At 41.6% G+C, this 20,760-nt stretch overlaps 1 protein-coding gene across 1 annotated transcript in view; it reads right to left on the reverse strand.

Moving 5' to 3' along the window:
* Positions 1-2,941: 2,941 nt before the first annotated feature.
* The window catches only part of LOC132835080 (annexin A7-like), a 53,379-nt gene continuing 35,560 nt past the window's right edge, over positions 2,942-20,760 (reverse strand). Inside the window, exons 7-13 of the mRNA XM_060854378.1 lie at positions 18,846-18,940; positions 15,090-15,203; positions 10,134-10,304; positions 8,460-8,630; positions 7,082-7,157; positions 6,258-6,370; positions 2,942-5,214 (exon numbers count right to left, since the gene is read on the reverse strand). Of these exons, the coding sequence (XP_060710361.1) occupies positions 5,092-5,214; positions 6,258-6,370; positions 7,082-7,157; positions 8,460-8,630; positions 10,134-10,304; positions 15,090-15,203; positions 18,846-18,940 (863 nt within the window). The 3' untranslated portion in view covers positions 2,942-5,091. The remainder of the gene's footprint in view (positions 5,215-6,257; positions 6,371-7,081; positions 7,158-8,459; positions 8,631-10,133; positions 10,305-15,089; positions 15,204-18,845; positions 18,941-20,760) is intronic.

Genomic DNA, 20,760 nt, shown 5'->3' on the forward strand with positions numbered 1-20,760 from the left:
TGGTAACTTCCATTGACTGAGATGTGTGGATTCAGGGGCAAGTGAATTATTTATCAGCATCTTCATTGTTTGGAGACAACTCAAATGTTTCTGGAATATAGGTTAAATAGTCTCAGCATTAAATTCCCTATCTATGCCAGCAACACAAAATAAATCTGTTACTTCTTCCAAGTTGCAACTGAAATTACAAACCCTGGAGGATTCTCTTCTGAAGTCTCTAGAAATTGAGAACACATCTCCCAAGTATTGGTGTCAGAAAACACCTATGGGAAAAAACTGTGGAGGTTCAAACCTAATTGGAAGCTTCTTTGAACATTATCATTTCTGATTATGACCGTATTGGAGATGGGAATCAAAAGGTTATGTCTTGACAGGGTGGTTAGTCAAACAGGGTAGAGTGTGCACAGCCCTTTAAACCTGCTGTGACACTTGGTGTGCTCAAGACAGGTTGTTCTGTTACAACGATTGTTTGGTTAATGTGAATTCGCTGTAAGGCGATTGACAAATTGGGGGCACTATTTCGAAAGCACGAACTTTTAAAACATTGGCTGGAACACAATTACGTCACCAACACTTTAAGCGCTGTTTCTGAAGCACGATTTTTCTATAAAGTGGGGTTGCATAAGAATGCAACCATCATGTTTTCGAACTGCCTGTATCCTTTGATTCCTGAGAGTTTAAAAAATGTTTTAAAAGTATAATCAGTAACAGAACATCAACAGCCTTCTGGGTAGAAACTTCTGTAACACCACAAATGAAGACGTTTCTCCTCCATCTCAGTCCTAAAAGATCGGGTTGTGTAGCAAATTCTCCAAAACCTGTCCAATTATAGAGTTGGCAGTGTTAAATTTAATTGTGAGTATGACCTGCCTGGGTTTTGATATTAAAGCAAGTACGAAGAAAAGGGTAGATATTTTCAGTGGAGGAATTCCCTGTAGCCAATGTAGAAAGCTATCCTTTAGACCCCTCTGTCCGTAGTAGCTTGAATTTCTCATCTGAATTTCCCCATCTAACCAATGAGAATTTGCAGCTCTTGAGATTATTGCTAGGAAGTCTCGCAGGTTTATGACTGATCTGACATGCTGAGCAGCTTCAATGTGTTGTGGCTTGATTTTGAACATATGCTTCCACACTTTGATAGGCAGCATTTCTATCTTCGAAAACACTTCCAGCCATGTGTTGTTGCTATAGTATATCACATTGAATTGTCTCACTACTAGCTGGAGTAGAATTATGCATGGAATCTACCAAAACCAGATTTGTGCACCCACTGCCCAATTTGGCAAGGGTGAGGTAGTGTCATATTTAGCTGGAGAGAAAGTATTTGCAAGTCAGAGAGGCATTAAGGGTTATGAAGGAGGCAGCTGTGGATGGATTTTGTTGCGGGTGGAGGGGGGAGAGGAGGTGGGGTGGAATGTGGTGCAGACTGCAGGAGTTTCCACGTGTTCTCAATGTATTTCTGCCTAGGAGCTAGTCACTACTTTCAGAAGTGACTGGAAACACATTTTTGATTGTTGTCTCTGAGCAGAGCATTTCTCAGCAGCTTTAAGGATTGCTTCCCATTCCTACTCTTGTCTCACAGAAAAAGAGCATGGGAGCTCTGTCACTGAAATCACAGCCTTCAGGCATTCTGTTCAAATGTGATCCCCATCTCATAGCAGATGGAGCCAGAGAAGGATCAGAGTTCATTCTCACTTCTTGCTAACATCAATAGAATTAGGTGGCAGGAATCCAAGATTGGGAACAATTTCTAAGCTTACAAAAGCTGGAGGGCAGGTTGGGTGTGAAGTACCAGACTCTTGAAAGACTCTTTGAAGGACAGTGAGGTTCAGGGATGTTGCTACATGGATATAGTTGAGACGTTTGAGATGTAACAGGATCTTGGCAAGCATAACCAATGCCTGGGTTTTGCGCCACTCTGCTTAGTGTCTGAAGGTCAATTACACCAGAAAGGATCTTACCCTCTGAAGCACAAGATCAGGTGTCTATTATGTGGAGGAGAGGCATTTGAATCCTGGTCATTAACTACTAAGAAGCTGTTTGCTTTGTTCTAATGCAAAGTGAGTTGTTATTCAGTTAATGTTTTATGAAATGATCTGAAAAATTCCAAAGCCACTGCACTCCTGCTATTCTTGGACTTTTGAGTGTGCGTCCTTAATTGTCCATGAGTGAGTCACTCAGTTATTTAAGGGGACAACTGAGAAAAAGCACATTGACATAAGTGTAGAGACTTAATATAGGACACCAGGTATGGATAGCAGATGTCTTTCCTTAAAAAGGCATTAGTGAACTAGGTGGGACTTATCAACAGTTGTTGTTATTGTCATCGTTTGAGATGAGCATTCAATTCTAGATTGAATTTAGATTCAATAAATAAAATCAGCTACCAAAGTGGAATTTGAACCTTTTCCCCCAGTGAGGCCCCTTAATTCTGGATTACTCATCTACTACCATCTTGAGTGCATTAAGTAATATTTTGCTCCTAAAGTAGTGTTTTAAGTCTAAGTCTAATTTCCTTGCAGTCTTCCTAAGGTAACTGCCATTTCTGCAGCACCTCAACTTTTAAATGTGATCATACTGCCTAGTACCTCATAGCACGAGCTAATCTTATTCGAACCAATCAGAAGCCAGATTGCTGGTCCAAACTTAAGTTTCATCTGAAAAGCCAACCCCACATACTCTGTATTAGACACCAAATCCTGAACCCTCCATATGTATCATTACTAGTTAGCCCTTTAAATGACTCATGTTATTCAGTAAACTAGAAGTCTGTATATTGCTAATCCACAAATGTGGGAGAGGACTGGCCTTGGAAGTGACAGGACCAAGACTGATGTAATGAACATGTGTATTTGAGGGCAATCTAGATAACTGTAGTGTAGGGACCATTCAATTTTTCCCCTGCACTGTACACATACACAAGACAAGAAGACTACATGGCTCAAGGTCACATTTTTATTTCAGTGTTGGCAAAACATTTGACAATTTGAATCAGCATCAGGTCAGGATGTACAGATTCTTGTACAGCTTCCTATCACAAGTATTTTACAGTGATTTCATTTTACTGACATTGACCTTTTTCAAAAATCTAAGAATATTGGCAACATAATTTTAAAGTAGAAAACGATAATCCAGCATGAGCAATGATAAATCAGGATTACAGGTTACAGTGTGGCCCACCGTTCAAGGCTGGTTAGTGGTTGCAGTGATTCACAAGTCTATGGGGTAAAGCCAATCTCCCACACTCAAGTCATCCAGCCTTCATTTCATCAGATTCAAAATAATAACCCAGCCCTTTGCCAGGAGGGTCACAAGAGGGCAACTGCAATCTCCTGGGAGAATTTACTAGGCCACAGCCTCCAGTCAACAATTTCCTCTTCTTTTCCCTGAGCACTAGTTTAGCAATTACCAACATTTCTGCAAATCAATGGTCTTTACTACCCATTCCTGGATGAGAAGTGGGACAGATTCATGATGTGATGAAAAAGACAGACTACTTCACGACAGGTCAAAAGCTTTCAAAATCAATTGAAATGAGGCTAAGAAGAAGCATACTTGAGTTCTGGAAGTCTACCAGTATCCAGACAAAAAAAAATTACAAATTTAATGCTCAGACCCAGTCAGGGTGACAAATACTAAGTTTACAACCTACTGACCCTCATTGTAGAAGAGACACATGTACAATCAAAGTGCAGGAACAAGGATTATATTCTTTATTTTCTACTTTAGAAATATAAAATAGAATTGCATTCAGTATATAAGGCAAATATTGTATAAGAGAGCTATAGAGTAAATATATGGTATTAATATAGAATTCTTAAATACATTTTAGTGCAGATAACATGCCACCCTGCCACCAAGCTGAGAATAAAGCAGTGAAGTGCACAGGTTCATAGGGAGCAAGGCAATAGAGCTGGAGAAGCACAGGAGTTCTGACAGCATCTGTAGAGAAAAAAACTTAACATTGTTTTTCTGTTCAGATCTTCAGTGCTGCAGCTGTTTTTATTTCACCAGATGAGCATCTCCAATGGATTGCTTTCAGAATTCAGCCAAATTTTGAGCTATATTGGGTGGAGTGAAGGTCCTTTGAAGAGACCTCCGCAGCACATCTCCATCATTAGTATGCAAGTCTAAAGCATCGTGTTGCAATCAACGTCATTTTTGGAGGGTGAACATATTTCATCCAGTAACAATTTCAGGGAATACAACTGAATACAATCTTATGACAATTCAAATTACTAGACCCCACAGGATTAATGATACCACTGTTCAGAAATATTCCCAATTTTTAACAGTTTCTCATATTTCAAATTTCAGAGACAATATTTCTTCACATTAATCAAGTCAAAACTTTTCCACATGGTGCACTGACTAGGTTGAGAAAACTCATGAGAGACGAGAGCACTGTTTGAGGTAGTATTGAAAACTCTAAGCTACTTCCTGTAGCTGCAGTCCAGACATCCTCAGTAGAAGTGAGGGAAAGAAATTGTAGAATAGTAAAAATTGGCAAGTGGGTGTACTGTAATTCAATAATGGGCCATGAGCAGATAAGGTGAAACAGGAAGAAAACCAATTCATACTTTTGTTTCATTAAAAAAAAAACAATCTTACCATTACAGCACAAACTATTACTTTTAGCACTTGTCACCAGAACATCCGCTTTGGGTTAATAGTTAACAGTGTTAAACAGCACTAAAAGCTGTTTAACACTCAACTATTAACCCACTGTTTGAAATCCCATACGGATTACTAGAAGCTTATTCCAAAAGCCTGGATTTGTTCTCTCCATTATGGAAAGTGACTGAGCAGATTGTTCTCCTGTCAGGTAGGGCAGCTGATTGTATCAGCCAAGTAGCTTGAGCAGGAAGAGTTTCCACCCAGCTACCTTTGGCTGGACAGGAAAGTCTAACATTAAAATGGCTTCATGTGGGACATTATGTCATATCATCACTTAAGTAGACCAAATTTATCAAGTGAGAAATGATTCAAGAAGGAATGTTGTCTCTTTCTCCTTTCACTAATAATAAAGTCAAGATTGATGCAATTGTTAAGAAAAACTCATTAAGTCACCCAGAAGCTATAATTTCAGAATTAGTTCCCAATAATTGACACCAACAAACGTTTGTAGTCTCCACTAGTGTCACTCTCCACCATCGAACGTAAAGTCTTCTGGTACTTCTCCCAAAACGCTTGCTTGATTTGAACAAGATCAGTCTGTGGAGGACACATTGATAATCAAAATACAGTGAGATGGATTCAAGCTTTTTGCTTTCTATTTCAGAACTATAAAATAAAATTTAAATTTGTATTTGGTATAATAAATTATAGTTCAAGAAAGAAAGCTGTAGTAATGTTACTCAGACTCTACGAAACAATTATACAACTGTAAGCAGTCAGAGCTGGTCTGCAGGTTGTGGAGAGCTGTATTCTGCTGATGGGGCATAAACTAAGACAGAATGAATAGCACTGTCATGGTGAGCTGAATAGCAGAGAGAAGAGGGCAGGGGATGGAGGCCATATTCAGCCATGAAGTGAGGGCAGATTGCTGGGAGTAATGGGCAAGTGCAAAACCTACAAATATAAACATAACCAATGAATAACAATGGTGACTGCAGTATGAGCGAAAGGACATTAAAAATCAGAATGCACAATGACATGAAATGGAGATTGCAGCTGATCCAAAATGCATGAGAAACCTGCATCACTTTTCACTCAATGAAGTGGGCTTTCAGTTTATGTACTGTTGAGATGTCTTTCACATCACGTATGAGAGTCTAATGTATAGCTCTGAATACACCACAGGGCAGGGGTGGAACAAATAGATCCAATGGTCTCAAAATTTATACCTAGTCCGTGTCAAAAAGTTCCCAATCCAGAGTCACAAATGTGTAGCCCAGGTAAATAAATGCTGCAGCTGCTGGTTGAGATCATTCAATATTGCTGCACAGAAAGTGGTTTTTTCAACCAGCTTGTCTGTGAAAGAGCCATTCAGTTAATCCCATGGCTCATAACTGCCAATTGGCAAGTATTTCCTTTACAGATGACCATCCCATTTCTCAAGCTATTATCAAATGTGTTGGTGCATTCAAGAGCAATTTGGTCAATAAACTCAGGATTGAATCTAGAACTTGTGCATTTGGACGAGGATGGCAGCTTTGTCAGAGAGTAGCACCAACCCAGTTAAACACAGTTACAATTTGCATGATAAAAGCATCTGACAGGAACAGAACAATGCCATCTCGGACATGCATTCATACCTCGCTGCGAGTGACAATACATCGGATGAGAGTAGAGTCACTGGTACCAGCGCCTTTCATGGCCTTGTAGAGCTTTTCAGCAAAGAATGCTGGGCGGTTGACCACACACTGAACTAGAAGGGAAAGGCAAGAGGATAAGCCTTCATAAACAGCAACAGCTTGTAACAAGACAATCAAAACACGAAAATACTGAAGGCATGTCACGGCTACCCATGAAATAAGAGCTGCTTTTATCCAACACTCTTCCTTCTCCCTCCAACTGAATCAGCAATCACTGTTTTTGTTAAACAATTTTGATACATTTTACAGACTCCGCTGTTTCTATTCTGTGCCACTAAGACAGATAAACAAATCACAATAATAAAAACAAATTTCAAACTAGAGGTGGTGAGACTCCAGAAGATAAAAACTTGGTGAAACTGGGTAATCAGGCTGATTGAAGGAAAGACTCAAGAGAATGTTGTTATCAAATGGAGTGTGCGAATTTTAAGGCAGGGAGACCAGTACCAGGTCCTGGCCCAGTGCAGCAAGAAAGCACAAGGAATCATGGTAATTGTGCAGGATAAAGCAGGCAGAGTGTGAATAGCAGACAGGCTGGGTGGAGGAGAATGAAAACAGAGCTGGCAATGGGATGGTGCAGACATGAGGAGAGTGGAGAAAGGGGAGGGTAATAGAGAGGGGAAAAAGAAAGGCCGAGAGGAGCAATGTGCAGGACAGGAGGTGAGAGACAGCGAAAGAGGGAGGAAAGGTAGTGTATGATTCTCAACTGAAGAAGCCAAGTTCAAGTTGTAGGGTATTGCTGATGATTGTAACGTCAAACCTACCAATAGCATGCATTCCATCACGCACATCTCCCGAAAACTCCCGGTCAACAGCTTTCAGCAATTCCCTTTTAGATAACTGTGGAGAAATCACTTTTAAATCAAAGCTCAATTCAACAAATTGCAATCTGCTGGGTTTGGCTCAAACTGGACAAGGAGGAAAAATCTGTCCATCTTGGAGGTATTCAAAGAAACATTTGTCGGAAAACAATGATCATCATCTACAAGGACCATAATGCAGGTAGGCACATGTGGTCAAAAGTAAGAAACACGTCAAATGAAAAGAGATACAAAGAAATAATAATATCTGGCTGACTGTACAAAACAATAAAAAAGGAATATAAAGCAAGTATTAAAAAGGTTCCAAAGATGAACATGAAAAATAAAATGCTCATAAAAAGTAAGGTCCCTGAAGAACAAACATAAGTGACCCTGTCATTGACAAGGAGGAGATTACAAACGGATTGAAGCCTCACTGTTGAGCAAACAAATAATGATTGACACCAATAATATGGGAGAGGATCCAGTAATAATGACTCTCCTTAAAAAGGTGAGAAATGAGGAGCTGCAGAAAAGCAACATGATTTGAATGTTCAACAAAAACCCTGTGGATGCTGGAAATCTTCAATGAAAACAGAAATAGCTCGAAAAAACTAAGCAAATCTGGCAGCATCTGTGAAGAGAAAGCAAAGTTAGCTTTTCAGATCCAAGTGGCCACTTCAGAAGGCATGATGCTGCCAGACCTGCTGAGTTTCTTCAGCTATTCCTGTTTTTGTTTGAAAGTGATTTCATAGAATCCCTTCAGTATGGAAACAGTCCATTCAGCCCATTGTGGCCATTGCTAACATTGCATTTCCAATAGCTAATCCACCTCGCCTGCACATCCCAAGACATTATGGGCAATTCAGTACGGTCAGTCCACCCAATCTGCACATCTTTGGATTGTGGGATGAAACCAGAGCACCCCGAGGAAATCTCTTTTGATCTGTTTCAATCTTTTATCTCAGAACCTAAAGTCAGACTACAGGTGACAACCATTAGGCCCACCATGTCTATTCTAGCTCTTTGCTGAGAACATTGCAAACCATTTCCAGTGTTCTTGCCCACTCCCCATGTCAAGCAACGCACCCTGCTTTAGGGTAAGACAGAGAGCTGTCAGGAGACTGAGCAGCATAAATAGACTAAAGGAATCCTGAGGCAGAGAGTTTTGTTTGTTTAAATTGATTAGCTTTTACCCCTTAACTCCACTATCACAAGCAATAGGTAAGTCCATGAAAACGCTTAATAAATTTAAACCCTTAAATAAATCCACACAATCCAGGTCAATTCCATCTGTCCCTTGTTCAGTATGTTGACAGAGGGGAGGTTTACACTGGCTTACCCTGCCGTATTCCTGAATAGTTGCCCTTAGCTGGGGGAAGCTGCGAGTTGCAAGAATCATGTTGAAGGTCGATTCGTCTGTGCCAAGCTTCCCTTCCCCAGCCCGGAATAGCCTCTCTGCATCTGCAGTCGCTTTCGCCATGTCCACCGTCTGATTCTCATCGCGGTTGCCCTGTGAATAGAAATCAAGAGATGATTCCAGTGGGTTTTAAGTCAGGCTCACACTTTAGTTTCCAGTCTGGGGTTCATCTCCAGCTAAAAGGAGATCTCATAACACGGAGGTCTCTGATTCTCCTCATTACCTTGGATATTGTTTCCAAGGTAACAGCAGCTCCTGATAACTCACCCAGTGTGCAGCATCCTGTCCAAGGCTGTTTCACACAGACACACGTACACACACTCCAGCAGGAGTTGCTACTTTGTTCTCATAAGTGTTAGGAAGTGGTCAAAGCTGATGTGAACAGTTATTTCTTCTCTTGGTTGTCCTGAGAGAATTATCAGCCATCCATGCAGTGTGGGTTTGGTATGTTGGCTAGACTAGATAGTGCTGGCAGGTTTCGATCCTGGAAATACTTCAGTACATTAGGGTCCAGATGCCAGGCCACACTTTTGCCAGTTTCATCAGATCAGGCAGGATTACTGAATTCAGTTCCACAAAGTGCAATCTGAGTATCGCTGGTTCATTACAGATGCTCCAGGCTAATGCACACCCTCCATCTCCCTGGCTTTTTATTCTTTAATCTTCTAGGGGACTCAAGGGAACAAAGTTGTCACAGCAACATTCACATTAATTTCCTGTTTGGAAGCAGCTTATTCAACACAGATTGGGACCAGCCAGGCTGTGTCTGTACCCATACAGGAGTGAAAACCTAACTGGTTAAAGATTCCACACTTGAATGTGTGGAAAACATGGTTAATGTTGTAAAGTAGCAACAGATTTGTAACTGAAACAAGTGAACCTGCCCTCTTTCAATTTTCAGACAGCTGAACTTTCCAAAAAAAATCCTAAAAGCCAGAGCTCCAGATTTCCTCATGTATCACACAGACTCACAACCTACTCCCAGGCCAACCTCAGACACTGCACTGTTAACAAGAGAAAATACTGAGGAGCTTTCATTGGCCTTAAGACTTTCTAAAGGGTGTGGTAAATTTCCAAGGTCTTTTCCTCAGTTGCTGCAGCAAGAAAATGCACAGATTATAGAGAGAGGCATGAGGGAGAGGAGAGTGGAGGGAGGAGTAAAGGGAAACAGGAAGGATATGTGCATCATGTTAAATTCAGTGGGTAGTGCTGAGCAACCAGACCCCCACACTGTACAGCCAAAAGTGTGGATGCACAGTTCAGCAAAGAGGCTCTGCTTTCACATGGTCATCCTCACTGGAGCAGGGAAAGAAATATCTAAGCTAGTTCAGTTTAAAACTTCATTACCTGGAGTAGGGTCTTAAACTGTTAGTGGTTGGTCATACATTGCACCAACGCACAATGGCTTGGAGGAGAATCCCGGGCAGCTTGAGAACCAGCCCGAGATAGTCATGGAGGGGAACATCTGTACATGACAAGACAATGATTAGGAGCTCCCCACTTCCTCACTGGTAGATTATCTAATTCATTGGATTGAAAACTCAGACAATCAGATGACCCCTTGGTAAGTCCAAGCAAGCTCTTCACATCACTGACCTGAGCCATGGAGATCAGCAATCTCCTGAAATGGCCGCTCGTATCCTTCTTCAAATCCTTCTCCAAATCTCGGCCCAGCTCCTCCTTATAACAGCGCACAATGTCTCGGATCTGCTGGTTACCCCTGGTGCAAAGGATCTCAATCAGAACCCGATCTTGTGTTCCAGCTCCCTATGGGAGTGAAGGGAGAAAAACAAGGGGACTTGAAAGCAATTATTTCTACAACACAAGGTGGTATAACTGGCATTGAGAGTGTCAAACCCACATTGCAACTTCAACTTCACCTTCACTATCCCCCCCCCCCCCCCTCCCCTCCACACACACACACACACACACACACACCTTCCATTTAGTCATAGTGCACATTGTGAATGGTATAGAGTCCATCATTTGATCACGGTATACCATTACCATTAGTACAATACACTATCCACTTCACTCGGCAAGAAAAGCTGACTCAAGCCATACTCCGGAGACCTGAACATCTAACCTAGGCTGGTGCTTCAATCAAGCACTGAGGATTAATAAGGTCATCAGGCAGGATGACTGTCCCTCGCTACGATGCAATGGTTCCAACTAAGCAGCACACAAATTAGCGCTGCCTTGGATATTTTCGGAGTAAATACAACACACCATTTCTAAACTTCTGTGGGGCAGAGATATTTTGCCAATGGCACGGGGTGGAAACACAGTGATCATACCAACACTGAGTAAGGCAGTCAGCATTATTCTGAAATCGTAACAGATTCACTGTCAGGAACCTCAAAACACCAGGCACGGTGAACAGAAATGAACCCATTATACAGGAACATATGTAATTCCAATTAATTTGCAAATTAATAAATTTATAAAGAGATTTACACCCCCATATATTCTCCATTAGATGGGTGTATTTTCACTCAGGGAAGCTGGGATGTGGTCCTGAGGCCAAGAGAAGTAGATAATGAAGATTCATCACAGGGCTTTAGCAAGAGTAAAACTGAAATTACAGAAACTTCAGCTTGGAAGTAGGGGAAACAGCAATGTGATTAAAATCAGTTTGTTTTAGTCATGTTGAGTGAGGGGAAAATGGGTCATGACTCCACAGGGAAATCTGTGATCAGTGTCATAGATTGCATTGTTCAACCAAAAAAGGCTGAGGTAATTTAATGTCTCCTCCAAAAGACTGTCCAACCCACAGTGTAGCATACAAACACACAGTTAGGAGATGAAGTACATAATTTGGTTCCCAGGCCTGACCATGCTCTCAACTACATGCTGTCTTCATTCCAGATGAAGAGCTTATGCCTGAAATGTTGACTCTGCTGCACCTTGGATGCTGTCTGACCTTCTGTGCTTTTTCAGCACCATATCATTCAACTCTGCCTGTCCAGCATCTGCAGTCCTTACTTTCTCAATGCTCTCAAATACACTTTCCTGCTGACCCTCCCAGTACTGCTTATGAATTCTGTTTCATTCAGGAATCTGTCTCTGCCTTAAAAAAAGCTTAATGACATTGCCTATGCTACTCTGAAGGAAGTGCGTGCCAAAGGCTCACAAACCTCAGAAAAAAATTCTCATCTCAACCTTAAGTGAAAGATCCCTTATTTTTAAACTTTGTCTCCTAGCCTCCATTCGACATCCCACTCGGTCAAGTCCCCTCAAGATCCTCTATTACTCAACAGGATTTCCTTTTATTCTTCAGATCCAGCCTGTTAAACTTTTCCACACAAGATGATCTGCCCAACCCATGTGTCAGTTTTTTTAAGCTTCTCCGAATTGCTTCCATTGCATTTATATCATTTCTTAAATAAGGAGACCGAAACTTTACATGGTACAACAGATATAGTCATACCAATTCCAAGTATAACCCTTTTACAATAAATAACGCCATAAGAAATAACAGGAGTAGGTCATTTGCCCCTCGAATAGGATTATGACTGATCAGACATTCCTCGCGTCCACTTTCCAAGGTATGCCTCAGTAATCACTTGCCACATTTGCAGTCAAGGGGCCCTGGACTACTCCCTCTGACTTGATATTTGCAGAGTCTGTGAGTTGAGAGAGAGAAACCACAGTTGCGCTGTAAACAACATGTAAAGACAATTACCGATCTCTCTGCACAACACTACATTCAAAAGCTGCAAAGTTACTAGTTGACTGTCACCATCGCAAGGGCTCCCCTAGTTTAATTTATTTAAATCTTTTTTTCATTACATTCATAGAATTTGGGGATGACCACGTGGCCCATCATGCCTGTGCTGGCTCTTCAAATGTGTTATCCAATTAGGCTCTTGTTCTCCTTGGTCGCCAAAGCCCTGCATTTTTTTTTCATGTCTATAAGTAAATTCCCTTTTGGAATTCTTCACTGAATCTTCCACTAGCTTTTCAGGCAAAATAGCCCAGATCATAGTAACTCACTGTGCAAAAAAAAATTAATCGGCTCCATTCTGATTCTTTCACCAACCATATTAAATCCACATTCACTGGTTAATGCTTGCTAGTGGGAACAGTTTGACTTTATATTTACAGTCCACTTATCCACTTTGAACAGCAGTAATGAATCTCTTGTTCACCTCATTCCTATTTTGTCTAGTCTTCCCACATAAGTAAAGGTACTCATGCACATTCCATTCTGGCAACTCTCCTCTGCACTCAAGAACCTTGACTTTTTGATTCATTAATTCCTTCATATTCATAAATCTTTGAAGTATGTTATATGATTTACCACTTAATGCAATAGTTGACTACTGCACCTTTGAATTTCCTGATCACTGATTTTTACTTGACAGTCCAATATATTTTGTCATGAGGCTCTAGATTAGCATGCACATGTGTACAAATATCCACTACCCCAAACACCTGCAAATCACAGGCTCCCTCTGTACTATCCCATCAAACATTCCCAGGACAGGGTTAAATACAAAATAAAGTTCCCTCTTCACTCACTAATCAAGTACTCTGAGGGCACATTCGTTCAAAGGGGAAAAATATTTTAAATAAAACATTTAAATTAAAACCAGCAGTTGGTGTCTCTCATTTTCCAAACACTAACATTTTCAAGCCTCCACCCAGTACAGCTGTAGCTACCAAAGTGAGCTCAGCTTGGGCGTGGACACGGAGACAGCAATTGGTTGTCACTGAGGTTTCTCAAACTCTCCATTTCAGAATGTGCAGTGTTGTGTATCTGTGGCAGAAGCTGGACCTTGAAACAAGACAGGTTTCTTCATCACATTTCAGTTTAAAGTCTGAAATCCAGACAAAAATGCCCAAGTTTTAGTTTAAACATTAATCCAGGGAACTTTGAAAGGGAAGCTGAAATACATGTTCCATTTCCTGTTACAGCAGCGCTAACCACAGGAGTATATGCTGCAGGAAGAAATCCCAGGCAGCAACTGAATGATTAAATGCAGCTCCAAGTCTTAAAGTAACACTGCCTACAAAATTAGTCATACATTTTTAATGCACTTAATCAAAACATCTCACTCATCCACCCACTCCTCCCCTTACCCTGGACAGAAAAGCAAGCAAACTCTGCCTGAGGAATGTATTCCAAAAAACCTTGATGTTGTCCTAACAACTTCCATGAGAATTAATCAGATAATGATGCAGAACCTGTCTTCTGTATTTACCACAGCTACTCCCCAGCTCCAACATCCTGGGTCAACAAGAATAATGTTAAGATGTACAATGCAGCAATCTGAGTTAACAACACACAAACATGTTAACACACACTATTTGTGCTGTAATATTCCCTCCAACATTGCATTCACTGAGTTATTCTCAATGTGAAGGTGGGACTTCATCTCCACAAGGAATATGCGGTGGCCACTCTTACCAATACTTTCGCTGACAAATGCATCTGCAGCTGGCAGATTGTTATTCCCTCTTGTTGGTTCCTTCACCACCTGTCACAGGCCCAGTCTAGCAGCTATGACCTTTAGGACCTGACCAGTAGTGCTGCTGCTGAGCCACTCTTGGTGGTGAACACAAATCCCCCAGAGTACAGTTTGTACCCTTGCCATCCACTGTGCTTGCTCTAAGTGTTGTACTACATTAAGGAGTACCGGTTCATCAGCTGAGGGAGGACAGTATGTGGTAATCAGCAGCAGGCTTCCTTGCCCATGTTTGACCTGGAGCCACAAAACCTCAGGTCTTAAAGTCAATGGGATCCAGAGTCAATGTTGAAGACTCCCAGGGTAACTCCCTCTTGACTGTATGCCACTGTGCTGCCACTTCGTCTGGGTCTATCCTGCTGGTGAGACAGAACATATGTAGGGCAGTGATGGAGTGTCTGAGACATTGCCTGTGAGGTATGATTCCATGAGAATGACTATGTCAGGCTGTCGCTTGGCTGGTCTGTGAGACAGCTCTCCCAGTTTTGGCACTAGCCCCTCCCAAGATGTTAGTGAGGAAGACTCCACATGGTCAGCAGAGCTGTTTTTTGCCATTGTCTTTTCTGGTGCCTAGGACAATGCCAGGTGATCCATCTGGTTTCATTTCTTTGAGACTTTGTAGCCCTAAATTGGATTTCCAATTGTGGGGTGATGAGGTAACAATTGTTACTCCCTAGACCTTTCAGAGTTTAAACTCCTTGTTCTCTATTCCCATGGCCATCAAATTGTGACCTCAGAGGTATTTTGTTCTGTTTCAATGCTCAGTGACACCTCAAATGGATCCTTTGCTTTGTCACTGATCCTCTTTTATCCAGAGAATAAAAGTCTTAATAGGGAGATTGAAAACCATATTATCATCTTCATCTAAGGGAACTCAAGAAAGAGGACGCATTCAGTCATGTGACATGGAAGAGGCTAAACTGCAAAATAAACATCAATTAATTAAATAGTTTAGACATTATAAACAAAGTGTTAATTAACAGAACAATCTGAATTGTTTGTGGGAGAGACAGTTCGGTATTAACAGCATTTCCTCAAATGCATGGATACATTTCACTGCACAGTGCTATAGTCAACAAACCTCCATGGCTTTTCTCAGACTCCATGCATCGTAGTAAGTGGTAGGCATGAAGAGGGCTAGAATGATCTCCTCCATGTTTCCAGTCAGTTCTGATTTCAGGTCCTTAATCAAATCCTTAAAAGGAAAGCAAATTCACAAAGAATTGTCCATCAGTAACAGAATACTGTAACTGGATGCTTTGTGGCAGGTCCCACAAAGATTACATTTTGAGTAAAATGCAAGCAGTTCCTATTGGTCATTAGCTTCATATTTTGCTCAAATGTCATCTCCTTATTTTAACCTAAACAGGCAAGATCAGCCTCAGATGTATGTTATTAACATTCTCATCCCCAAGTTGGAAGGTAGTGGGTTCAATCTCCATTTGGAAGACATCCTGCAGGCTGACATTTCACTGATGAGAGTGCTGCATTGTCCTAGATGCTGCAGAAGGACAGGATGAGTTAAAGATCTGGAAGGAGTTAACATTCAAAGATATGGGCCTACTGCAGGAAGCGGAATTAGTGTAATGAATAAGATACTTTGGCAATACATGCAAACTTTTAGGGTTCAAGGGTTAACATCCAAGTACATGTGAAATTAACAGATCAGCCAACTAACTCCTACAATCAGAACAACAAATAACCAAGTGTTGCACTGTCTGCCATCGGCTGGCTATGCCACTCGTGGGGAACCCGCGGGTCCTGTGATAAGCAGCAAGGTTGGTGGAAGAGGAATGCATGCAAAACACTGGGGAGGAATTTCTTTAGGAAAAGGTAATCGTACTAAGATAGAAAACAAAGTAATCCAACCCAAACAGAAATTTCATTTTCTATCACTTGAGCTATAGGGAGAAGCTAAATAGGCTGGGGCTGTTTTCCCTGGAGCTGTAGGGTGATCTTATCGAGGCTTATAAAATCATGAGGGGCATAGATAGGATAAATAGACAAGGTCTTTTCCCTGGGGTGGGAGAGTCCAGAATTAGAGGGCATAGGTTTCGGGTAAGGGGAAAAATTTAAAAGGGACCTAAGGGGCAACTTTGTTATGCAGAGGGTGGTGTGTGTATGTATTGAGCTGCCAGAGGAAGTAGTTGAGGCTAGTACAATTACAGCATTTAAAAGGCATCTGGATGGGTATATGAATAGGAAGGGTTTAGAGGGATATGGGCCAAATGCTGGCAAATAGGACTAGACTAATTCCGAATATCCAGTCGGCCTGTTTTCATGCTGCACATCTCTATGACTCTATGTTATGGTTACTTTTCCCTAAAGGAAGAAACTATTAATGTTGTGAATATGGTGACTCTTCATTGGAATGGAGCTGTGTTTTCACCCCACAGAATTCTGACGAAAAGTCATTTTAAGTCATAAAAAATAGCAAGCCTGGAGGACTGGAAACAGTTCAGAATTCAAAGAGCCAAGATGTTCATTAGGAGGGAAAAAAATGTGAGGAAACTTGCAAAGAACAGTAAAACAGACTAAGAGCTTTTAAGCATGCAAAAAGAAAAAGATTAACTGAATCAAACCCTTTACAGTCTGAAAGAGAACGGTTAGTGGAGAATGAGGAAACAACGTGCAGTTAAGCAGTTATTTTAGCTCAATCTTCAAAGGTGATATAAGTAATTTTCCAGGAATGTCAGGGAGCAAGGGTCAATTACTAACAAATGAAATTGTGCTGGACAAATTAATGGAACCAAAAGCTCAAATTCCCAGGGCCTGATAATCTACACCCTAGTATTAAGGAAGCTGGCCACTGAAATACTGACTAAGTTAATTGTAATCCTCCAAAATTCTGTAGGTTCTGTAACAGTTCCTGCATGTCAGAAGATGGTAAATATAACCTCCATTATTTGGGAAGGGAGAGAAACAGAAATCCAGAAATTACAGAGCGGTCAACCAAACATCAATAGTCGGGAAAATGTTGAAGTCTATTATTATTTGATAATAGGATACTTAAAAAATACCAAAATCATTACATAAAATCAACAAGGATTAATGCAAATGAAATCATCTTTGACAAACCAACTGGAGGTTTTTGAAGACACAGGGAGTATAATAGATGGGGAGAACCAATAAATGTGGTGTATTTGGACTTTCAGAATTTTTGATAACATCTCACAATGGATTAATGTGCAATCTCAAAACACATGGAATCAGGGATAATACTGTGACATGAACTGACAATTGGTTAGCAGACAGGACACAGAGTAAGAATAAATGGATCTTTTTCAGAGTGGAAGGCAGTGAGTAGTGAGACACCAAAGGATTAGTTCTTCAGCCCCAGTGTTTCACAATGTGTATCCATGATTTGGATGATGGAATCAAATGCAAGATTTTCAAGTTTGTTGATGACAAAACTGGATGGGAGTGCGAGGAGTGAGGATGCGTTTAGAGGCTTCAGGGCAAATTAGAGAAGTGAGTGGGTGGGCGGGCAAAATGCATAACAGATATAATAAGTATCTGTGTGAAGTTATCCATTTCAGTAGGAAAAATAGAATGGCAGATTATTATTCCAATTGTGACAGGTTGACAAAAACCAGTTTACAAAGGGACATGGGTGCCTGTATACACTGGTCAAGTTTTACATTGGCCTTAACTGCGAAAGGGTTTGAGTAGAGGGTACAAAAGTCTTACTGCAGCTATACTAGGTCTTGGTGACACCACACCTAGAATATTATGTGCAGTTTTGATCTTATATAGTAGAGGATATACTGGCTATAGAGGGGCCTTGTGGCATAGTGATAGTGTCATTACCTTTAGGCCAGGGTCCTGGACTCAAGTCCTACATGCTCCTGGGGTGCCTCCCTTCTGGGAAGGTGATGGTCTGGGTGGTTATTATTGCTGGTCTGTTAATACAGAGACCCAGATAATGTTCTGGGGATAACAATTCAAATCCTGCGACAGCAGATAGTGGAATTTGAATTCAATAAAAACTCTAGAATTAAAAGTCTCACGATGACCATAAAAGCATTGTCGCTTGTTGGAAAAAATCTATCTGGTTCATTCGTGACCTTCAGGGAAGGAAACTGCCATCCTCACCTGGTCTGCCATACATGTGACTCCAGATCCATAACAATGTGTGATCGGCTCTCAACTGTCCACTGGGCAGTTCGGGACAGGCAATAAATGCTGGCCTCGTCAGAGACACCCACATTCCATGAATGAATACTAGCCACAGAGGGAGTGCACCCAAACTGATTCCTGAGATGGCAGGTTTATCATAGGAGGACAAAATGGCTCAACAGGTTCCTATATTCAGTAGAGCTTAAAAGATTCAGTGAAGGGAGATTTAGAAACACAGAAAATAGAAACAGAAAGAGACAATTTGGCCCTTTAAGACTGCTGTAGCATTTAATGCAGTCACAGCTGACCATCCTCTTCAGTTCACTGTCCCCGCTTTGACCACGCGCACCCCCCACTTCCCCCGTGCGCCCCCCCCCACGCACACACACCCTTTGATCACTAAGCTCTAACCCCCTCACTCCCCCACCCCCACGCACACACACCCTTTGATCACTAAGCTCTAACCCCCTCACCACCCCCCCCCCATCCCCACACACACACACACACCCTTTGATCATTAAGCTCTAAGAACTGTATCTTCATCTTGGAGGAGGAGATAGAATTTTATACGTTTTGATGACCTAACTGGACTTAGCACACTGGATCAAGTGAATGATGATTCCTCTGTCCAGGTGGGTCCATCACAAGTTGTCAGGAGATGTGGAGAGATGGCAGGAATGGTGCAATGGGCTAAATGTTTAATAGTTTATAAACACACCTTGCCATAGAGGGTCTTGAAAGCCAATTTGATCTTCTGCCTTTGCTCATTTGAGCGATTGGAGACAACGTCAATTATTGCTTGTTCATTGGTCCCTGTGGAGAAAAGTTAGTGCATTTTGTTACGCGTTCACTAAAACAAATTAGTTGTTCTTTGGTGTCAACTGCAATATGTTACCCATAATATCAGCAACTGACAATCATAACGTTCAAAAGCACAAAACTGATCATGAGATCTGTCAATGCTGTCACATGCATGTTTCCATGTTTCACCTAGTCAGATTACACCTTTCCTCTCATTCACTATAGTCAGTAATAGCATATCCAGTCTAATCCCAATCTCCTCTCACTCATGCCCAGCAATATCCCACCTTCTCCCTCATTCCTATAACCAATAATATCCCATTCTTCCCCTCAATCCCCATACCTAATAATATCCCAAACAGCATAATTCCAATTTCCTCACACTCCCCAAATATATTAATATTAACACTGTCTAATTGCAATCTTCCTTCACTACTCTCACCTAGTAATAGCCCACTTTGTCAAATTCCACTCATCCCACTATCTTCAGGTCCAACATGGTCTACTTCCAAAGTCCTCCTCATTCTCCATATCTAATTCCACTCTGCCATTAATTCGTTAAACAGGTAATATGAAACCCAGCAAAAGCCCAATCACAAGACACCATTTCCACCATCTGGAACAGTTGTCACCACCAGTCCCCTCCCTTGTAGTATTTTGCAGTGACCATTCCCCAATAACCTCTCCACACTCCACTCCCACTTCCCATGCCACACCCACCTAGTTACATTCTTTCCTCTGACTCCAGGTTCACCTTCCATCTGAAGCAATGCTTTACCTTCATTTCATTCAATCCAGTCTACTCATTTGTTGTTCACATTGTGGTCTCCTCTACATTGGGGAGATAAAATAGGAATACCTAAAAATACCAGCCCCTTCAATTCACCACTGTGCTTCCCCGGCCAATATTGGTGTCCTCGTCCACAGCAATGCTCCAGCGAAACTTAGTGCAAGCTGGAAGGACAGCATCACATTTTCCATTTGAGCCTTCAGAACTCTGTACAGAATTCAATAATTTTAGAAATTGACTATATCCTTTACCCATCCCACACCCCTGTAATGACATGGGCTGCTTTCAGCACAGCCAACCCATTTTCACTGACTTATGGTCTCCACTACCAGCTTTTCTTTCTCCTTGGCAGACAATCATCCAAGTCTTTGTCTGTTGTTCTCTCTCCCTGGGCTCCATCTTTACCTGTCAGCTCACTCCTGGAATCCACCCTCCCGACCCCACCCAGTCTTTAACATACACACCAGCTTTTCACGCCAGCAATTCTGAAGGGACACTGGGCTCGAAACATTAACTCTTCTTTCTCCCCACAAATGCTACCAGACCTGCTGAATTTCTTCAGCAATTTATAGAGTCAAAAAGTCATAGAGATGTACAGCATGGAAACAAACCCTTTAGCCCAACTTGTCCATGCCGACCAGATATCCCAACCCAATCTAGTCCCACCTGTCAGCACCCGGCCCATATTCCTCCAAAACCTTCCTATTCACATACCCATCCAAATGCCTCTTAAAATGTTGCAATTGTACCAGCCTCCACCATTTCCTCTGGCAGCTCATTCCATGCACGTACACCCTCTGTGCGAAAAAGTTGTCCCATAGGTCTCTTTTGTATGTTTCCCCTAAACCTATGCCCTCTAGTTCTGGACTCCCCCATCCCAGGGAAAAGACTTTGTTCATTTATCCTATCCATGCCCCTCATGATTTTATAAACCTCTATAAGGTCACCCCTCAGCCTCCGATGCCCTAGGGAAAACAGCCCTAGCCTATTCAACCTCTCCCTATAGCTCAATTCTCCAACTCGGGCAACATTCTTGTAGATC

This window comes from Hemiscyllium ocellatum, chromosome 43 (assembly GCF_020745735.1).
Source record: "Hemiscyllium ocellatum isolate sHemOce1 chromosome 43, sHemOce1.pat.X.cur, whole genome shotgun sequence".
NCBI classification, from domain to species: Eukaryota; Metazoa; Chordata; class Chondrichthyes; order Orectolobiformes; family Hemiscylliidae; genus Hemiscyllium; species Hemiscyllium ocellatum.